Raw genomic sequence first — 8012 nt, forward strand, 5'->3', positions numbered from 1 at the left:
GGCCTAGGCCTCAGGTTCTTGTAAGCATGAGTCATAATTCTGGGAAGCCCCACCAAGGTCCCCGATGACACCAAGGTCCCCCCCGATGACGCCAAGGTTAAGTCAATCACCACGATGACCCAAGGTTGAGTCAATCACCACACGCCAACTACACTACTGCTGAGACAAAAGACCACCTGTATATAAGCAGCTGTGATTCAGAGCTCGGGGCTCTCGTCAAGACTCCACTGTGCTGGATGAGACTTGAGCCCTAGCTCGAGCTAGCAATAAACCCCTTTATGCTTTTGCATTGCTGTGGACATCTTATTCTCTCCATTCTGGGGACTCGGACACTGGGCATAACATTTGGGGGCTCTTCCAGGATACCTTTTAACTGAGGGGAATAACACCTTCCTGGCAGAAGGGGTTCGTTAACCTGAAAGGTCGACCTAGCTGGCATAAGGCCAAGGCCCAGCATCGTGCTGGGAAGGTGGCTGGCTCTATAAGCGGATTACACCTAGCTGGAGTAAGGCCGAGGCCCGGCATCGTGCTGGGAAGGCGGCTGGCTCTGTGGACACCTTGTTGGTAAGATAACCTCAAGGGAAAGGAAGTTTCAGGGTGGCCCAGGAAGACCTAGTGCTGTGTTCTCGGCCAATGTGTATTTGTTATCTGTTTGTTGTGTCTGTGTGAGTGCCAGCATTGTCTCTGCTCTTTAGGTGTTCATTTTGTCTCCTGTGTTCTTCTCTGTAATCATGGGGCAAGCAACTTCTACTCCTTTGTCCCTTATGACTAACCACTTTTCTGATTTTAAATCTAGAGCACGAAATCTATCGGTGTTGGTGAAGAAGAACAAACTAATGATTTTTTGTTCCACCGAGTGGCCTGCCTTTAATGTCGGCTGGCCTCGAGAGGGAACCTTCAGCCTGCCTCATTGACCTTTTAGAAATCCATTCTTTTTCACCCATAACCCCACTTGGGATGATTGTCAGCAGCTATTACAAGCGCTTTTCACTACAGAGGAACACAAACGGATATTGTCAGAAGCACGGAAAAATGTTCCAGGGGTAGATGGGAGACCTACAATGCAACCTAATCTGATTGATGAGGGATTCCCCCTGATGCGGCCCCAATGGGACTTCGAGCACGCTGAAGGTAGGGAGCATCTCTGAGTGTACCACCAGACTCTCATGGCTGGTCTCTGAGCAGCCGCCAAAAAACCAACAAATTTGGCCAAGGTAAATCTGGTTAGACAGGAGCCAAATGAGAGCCCGGCAGCCTTCCTTGAGAGATTAATGGAAGCTTTTAGGCAGTATACCCCCATGGACCCACAGGCCAATGAGTCACGCGTGGCAGTTATGCTAGCATTTGTGAATCAGGCAGCCCCGGATATCAGGAGGAAACTGCAGAAAATAGAGGGGTTAGGGGAACAACCCATACAAGACCTGGTGAGGGCAGCAGAGAGGGTTTTTAACCTTAGGGAAACTCCAGAAGAAAGAAAAGAATGTGTTAGAGGGAAAGAAAGAGAGTTCAGGGCCAAGGAAAACTGAAGGAATCAAAAAGAATTAGCCCAGATATTCTTTGCAGGGGTGAGACAAGGAGCTAATTTTCAGGAAACTAGTAAAGTCAGGCCGAGAGACGAAAGAAAGAGACTAAGAAAGGACCAATGTGCATATTGTCAAGAGTGAGGACTCTGGAGAAGAGAGTGCCCTAAAAGAAAACCGGGGGAAAAGCCCACCAGGGAAGAAGCACCTTCCCTGGGCGCCCACGTCTTATATGCAGGAGATGATAGCGATTGGGGGGTCAGGGTTCAGCCCCCCTCCCCGAGTCCTGGGTAACTATACATGTGGAGGGGAAACTGGTCGGCTTCATGGTGGACATGGGGGCCCAATACTCAGTCCTTACTCCTCGTCAAGTGAGAAAATTTCTTGGGACTGTTGGGTACTGCAGGCTATGGATCTTGGGGTTTGCTGAAAAGGCCCAGCCATTATATGAAGGGAGCAAAGAAAGTAAAAACTGGACTTGGACTGAGCCAATGAGACAGGCATTTCAAGAACTTTGGCAGGCTCTGCTGAAAGCCCCGGCCCTTGCTCTCCCTAACCCGTCTAAGCCCTTCCAACTGTTTGTGGATAAAAAACTGAGAGTAGGAAAGGGAGTCTTGATGCAGCAATGGGGGCCTTGGAAGCGACCTGTAGCCTACCTCTCTAAAAGACTGGACCCAGTGGCCGCGGGGTGGCCACCCTGCCTCCGAATCATCACAGCTACTGCTCTCCTGGTCCATGATGCCGACAAATTAACATATGGACAACAGCTCCTGGTCTACACTCCCCATGCCATTGAAGGGATTCTCAAGCAGCCCTCAGAGACTGTAAAACCCCCATATTGACTGTGAGATTGCCACCCCCGGAAATGGGAACCCTGCCCCTGACCCCTGTGTATTCCTCTTCCAATCTAAGCTGGATTCAAGAAAATGCCAACTGTCCAGAGGGCAAAGACGGATGGTATCAAGACCAAAATGACAACTTGTTGCTTCTGGCTAACTTGGGTCAACACCTTTGCACGCACCTACATCAGACCACCCATCTGGGAGAGAAAAAGACTCTAGCACTCTTACAGACAGCGCGTCTGCGGTATCCCTGAAAAAAGGCAACTATACAAGACATAGTCCATGCCTGTAACGTGTGCCAGATGATAAGACCAGAAAAGGACAGCGCACGGGTATAAGGTACCGGGGAGAAAGGCCAAGACAACACTGGGAGATAGATTTTACAGAGGTAAGGCCAGGCAAGTATGGGTACCGTTATCTGTTAGTTCTGGTCAATGCTTTATCGGGGTGGGTAGAAGCATATCCCACTAAGAGGGAAACAGCAACAATGGGAGCTAAAAACTCCTAGAAGAGATAGTGCCTAGGTTTGGGCTGCCGGTAACCATTGGCTCTGATAATGGATCTGCTTTTGTGAGTCAAATTGTTCAGGGATTGGCCTTAGCTCTGGGGACCAATTGGAAACTACATCGCGAATACGATCCCCAGAGCTCAGGACAGGTAGAAAGAATGAATCAGATTCTAAAAGAAACTTTGGCAAAACTGGCAACAGAGACTGGTGGGAACTGGGTGACTCTCCTTCCCTTCGCTCTCTTCCGAGCATGTAATACCCCCTACAAGTTAAACCTAACCCCCTTTGAAATTGTTTATGGGGGGCCCCCTCCAGTGTGTCCTATGTTCGAGGGAAGAATCCAGCAGCCTTCTTCATTGCGGCAGTTCCAAAAAGCTCTATTGGCCTTAAGCAAGGCGCCTGTGCACATCTGGACTTTACTCAAAGACATCCATAAAGGCCAAGAGAAGGGAACAATTCCTTCACACGACATTGGTCCGGGGGACTGGGTTTGGGTCAAACGGCATCAAGTCAAGACATTAGAGCCTAGATGGAAGGGCCCTTATGTTGTTCTTCTTACTACCCGTACTGCGCTGAAAGTCGACGGCATTGGACCTTGGGTGCACTGTAACCACGTGCGCTGTGCCACTCCGGAGGAACAAAAAAGGCCCAGAGAAAATGGAAGGTGACACCACATTCCTCCAACCCTTTAAAGATGAAGCTCACCCGTCGACAGGACCCAGACGAATCACCCTGGACCCTCAGATAGAGGAAGATTCCTCTATATGATCAAAAGACAGCGGGGAATGTTGGGACCTGACCTGAGCCATGACAGGCTCGACGGGCCACGCTAGGCCTAGGCCTCAGGTTCTTGTAAGCATGAGTCACAATTCTGGGAAGCCCCACCAAGGTCCCCGATGACACCAAGGTCCCCCCCGATGACGCCAAGGTTAAGTCAATCACCACGATGACCCAAGGTTGAGTCAATCACCACATGCCAACTACACTATTGCTGAGACAAAAGACCACTTATATATAAGCAGCTGTAATTCAGAGCTCGGGGCTCTCGTCAAGACTCCACTGTGCTGGATGAGACTTGAGCCTTAGCTCGAGCTAGCAATAAACCCGTTTATGCTTTTGCATTGCTGTGGACGTCTTATTCTCTCAGTTTTGGGGACTCAGACACTGGGCATAACAGAGGGCAGAGAGCCCCTGCCCAAAGCCTGCTCACCTTCCCGCCCTACTGTGTGCTTCCCATGGGCCCTCCTCTCTGCAGGGCTGGGGTGGGCCGGATCCTGTTTCCTGCCCCCATTCATCAGCCCTCCCACCTCCGTTTCCCTCACTGAGGATCCACCTCTGCTTTGCTCTCTCACCAGGAGGCCCCCCTCCCTGGCACCCATAACACACTTGGTGTTCTCTCTTCTTAGCTCTGAAAGAGGAGTCATGGGGCACCAGAGTTACTCCAAAGCGGCCCGTGCACCCTGAGCTGCTTGCTATAGCCAGGGAGGGTTGAGCTTCTTCCTGCTGTCCCCACCAGACATGTTCATGAAGGGACAGGTGCTGGGCTATTTCTAATCCAGTCACATTGTGAGGAGGGAGACCACCTCTCAGGTTCAGGTTTGCATAGCCTACAGAAGAGGTCTGGAGAGTATTTTAGAGGATTGTGAGCTTCTGCACTTAGGCTTCAGAGGGGCCCCCTTCCTCAGGCACTGCCTCCAGCCTTCTCTCTGCAAATAACTCTTGAGCACCAGTTCTGACAAGACACACTTCTCATACACTGGTTTGGGAACTGTCCCCTTGCAGGCCAGGGGCACCAGCTGAGTGGGCCTGAGGCCTCCCCACCCACCCCGTGACCCAGACCATGGCAGGAATGAAGTGCTCCCTCCAGCAGAGACCCCAGAAGGGCCCAAGGAGCCCTGAGAAGGCACAGTGGTTCTGACTTGAGATGGGACTGGCAGCCTCCTTGGCTTGCCCACTGTGACTTGGAGCATAGACTTGGAGTGAAAGTGAAGAAGGGCGGCCAGGATGGAGGTGGGAGTCACTCTGACCCTCCAGGCTTGAGTCGATGCTTGTCCCAGAGTTTTCGAAATGCAAGCCTTGTCCCAGAGTCTTCTTTTCCCCAGTGAAATGGTCCCTATTGCCTGGCCCCAGGGGCCTGGAGGCTGGGGGGGCCAGGCCACCCTCCTTGTGCCCCCTCCTGTGACGAGCTCTTGTCCACCCGGTGCTTGCTGCCTTCCGCCCAGCCCTTCCTCTCCCCGCGGAGGCTGCCTCCACACCTGTCTCTGTTACGCATTCACACCCTGGTGACATCGCTTTTCCAATTAAACCCTCAGAGGTGAGAAGCTGGGGTGACGAGAGGAGCCCTGGCCCTATGCCCACAGCCAGGTGTAGACGCATCACCCTGCCCCAGGAATCCTCACCGCAAGCCCTCCAAACAACACATCTGCTCCCCGCCAAAGACTCATGTCGGCTCCGGTCTCCTTCCATCTTTTGCTCCTTCCCTTCTTCCTTCCCTCTTCCCCTCTCTCCCTCCCTCCTGCCTCCTCCCTCCTTCCTTCCACCCAGGCAGTTTCTCTTGTCACCAGCACTTCCATGATAACAGGGATAAGGGCTAACTAACGCCAGGCCCTGCTCTACCATTTTTACTTGTATCACCTCTTTTCAGCCACATGGCAGCCACATGGGCGGGAGCAGTCATGCAGATAGGACACCTAATACAGAGAAGCTGGGAATTTGCTCCAAGTCACCCACAGCTAGGCAGTGGGTGAGCAGAATTAGGACCAGCTGTTCCGGCTTCAGAGCTGTGCACTTTTTTTTTTCTTTTTTGGCACCATACACACACACACACACACAAATCTATATTTTTATATTGGATGGGGGAGTAGAAAAGAAAGTAGCCCCTATACTGGGCCCTATTCAGTGGCAGCTTCTTGTTCCATAGGGTTAAGGAAGACTTTCAGGAAATAAAAGTTGTTTGGAAAAATCCAGGTGGAGTTGCTTTGTATGTTGTGATGGGTTGAAGGGATGAAGTGAAGTGTGAAGGCCCCTCGCACCCTCCATCTTGCCTCAGACTATGTCCTGGAACCCTGGGGGCAGAGAAAGCGCAACTCTCATTCCTGCTTCTTGGGATTGTTGACGGCCGCGTGGTGATAGAGAGCGACAAGCAAGAAGAGTGACACGCCCAGAATGTTGGCGAAGATGGCGAGCTGCACGTCCGTGATCATGCTGATCAGCTGGGTTCAGCTCCCCAGAGCTGTGTTCTTAACCCTGACACCACACTGTGTCATCCACGCGACCTCAGATGGGGAGAGTGTCTGTGACTTCTTCCCTGACACTGATGCCACCTCTTAAGTATTTCATGAAGCTGCCTCTGTCTGTTCTCCTGCCCCACTTTTCCCACTGCTGGCTGGACTGGTCCCCAGGCCCTGGAGCAGAGCACTGGACTCTGAATCACCCCTTGCTGGCTCCAGGCTCCCACTCCTCTGATCATCCTCCTCACTGCCACAGAAAGCTGGTCCTGTGGCTCCTTTGACCCAATCGCTGAATGGTCGCCAGCTCCTCGCCTCTGGCCTCTGACCGTTTCCACTCTTTTCCCTCTCTCCCTCTACCACCTGTACCAGCATTCTGTGACCATAAGGCTTTTCCTGCCTTGAGGCCTTTGCACATGCTGTTCCTTCTGCCTGGAATGACTTTCCTCTCTTCATCCTGGTATCAAGACTCAACCCACCTCAGCATCCCTTTCTTGGGGAAGCCCTTGCTGACTCCCTCTAGCCAGCAGAGCAAGTCACTTCCTGATGCATGTTTGGGAGGCTTGAGGCTCTGTGGAAGCAGTCTAGCTCCCCTAAGGCATGCTGAAGAGGTCACATGGCCAGACTGCATGGAGATAGAAATGTCTGAGGATCCCCAGCTCTCCTTGCCCCCAGCTGAGTCTTCCCAGTCAGGAACCAGCTACATGAGTGAGCGGCTTCAGATGGCTTGTAGAAGCCAAGCTTTGAGCTGCCCAAGCTGAAGCCAAGTAGAGCAGGGATGTGTTGGCCCTGCCAAACCTTGGCCATACTGCAGATTTGTGAGCGAAATAAATGTTGTTTAAAGCCATCACATTGGACTTCCTTGGAGGTTCAGTGATTAAGACTCTGCACTTCCAATGCAGGGCATGTGGGTTCAATCTCTGGTTAGGGAAGGTCCCACATGCCACGTGGCCAAAATGTTAAAACCAAATAAATAAAATTGGGTCTTAGCAAAAACAAAACAAAACAAAACAAAAAACCATCAAGTTTTGAGGGTAGGTTGTGATCTAGTATTAAACAACCAGAACAAATATTATTAACACTCTGGTATCTTTTCACTTTTTCTCTATTTCTATTTCTCTGTATTTATAGCCATTCCCTCCATTTCTGTGGACAATTGGTTCCAGAACCCCCTTAGATACCAAAATCCACAGATGTTCACGTTCCACAGTCAGCTTCCCCTATCTGCAGTCCCACCGCCATTGTCTAACCACGATCACGTAGGACAGTCGCACATATTTACTTAAAAAAATAGGAGTATAAGTGGACCCGTGCAGCACAAGGGTCAACTGTATATTCATGTTTTATCATGTTTCCTCCCTTCAACATACAGTGGTTATTTTTTATGTCTAAACATCTACTTTATTTTGAGTAACTGCAAAATACTCCATTGCATAGCTTTACCATAATTTTTATAAGTATACTCTACTGTTTTTATAATTATACCCTAGATGTTTAGTGTATTTCATTGCTACTATGAACAATATTGTGTGAATAGTCTTAGACAGCATTTAGGATAACTATCAGATATTTCCTCAGGAAATTTTAGGTTAAAAGGTAAAGGCTTTGGTACAGAATCACTCATCTTCCCATGGCTTTTCTTACAAGTCTCCTGTGTCTATATCTCCTTCTTTTTTGGAAGAGGAAAGCATTCCACTGTTGGGAAGCCAGGTTCTTCCTCTGAACCTCACTCTACTTAGGACTTGGATCATTTGGTTTTTCTGACTCTCACCTGCAGCATCAGTTTTCCCTTCTCGACTCTATTATTCCCATCAGCATGCAACCATGTTCTAGTAACTCTCTGCCATCTTTATCCTAGGTCCCATATTACCCTCCACCACTGCTCCATGTTCACCACTAGATTTCTAGAAAGCGT

General features: G+C 50.2%; 1 protein-coding gene across 1 annotated transcript; it reads right to left on the reverse strand.

The window, feature by feature from the left end:
- On the reverse strand, positions 5728-6090 carry LOC102191146 (dolichyl-diphosphooligosaccharide--protein glycosyltransferase subunit 4-like). The gene has a single exon (XM_018054775.1). It carries the CDS (start codon positions 6071-6073, stop codon positions 5960-5962), a length of 114 nt encoding a protein of 37 aa, XP_017910264.1. The 5' UTR covers positions 6074-6090; the 3' UTR covers positions 5728-5959.

Source organism: Capra hircus, chromosome 11 (genome assembly GCF_001704415.2).
Source record: "Capra hircus breed San Clemente chromosome 11, ASM170441v1, whole genome shotgun sequence".
NCBI classification, from domain to species: domain Eukaryota; kingdom Metazoa; phylum Chordata; class Mammalia; order Artiodactyla; family Bovidae; genus Capra; species Capra hircus.

Excerpts from the sequence above, each read along its gene's own strand:
- LOC102191146 (XM_018054775.1), bottom strand. The coding sequence starts at position 6,073 with ATGATCACGGACGTGCAGCTCGCCATCTTCGCCAACATTCTGGGCGTG.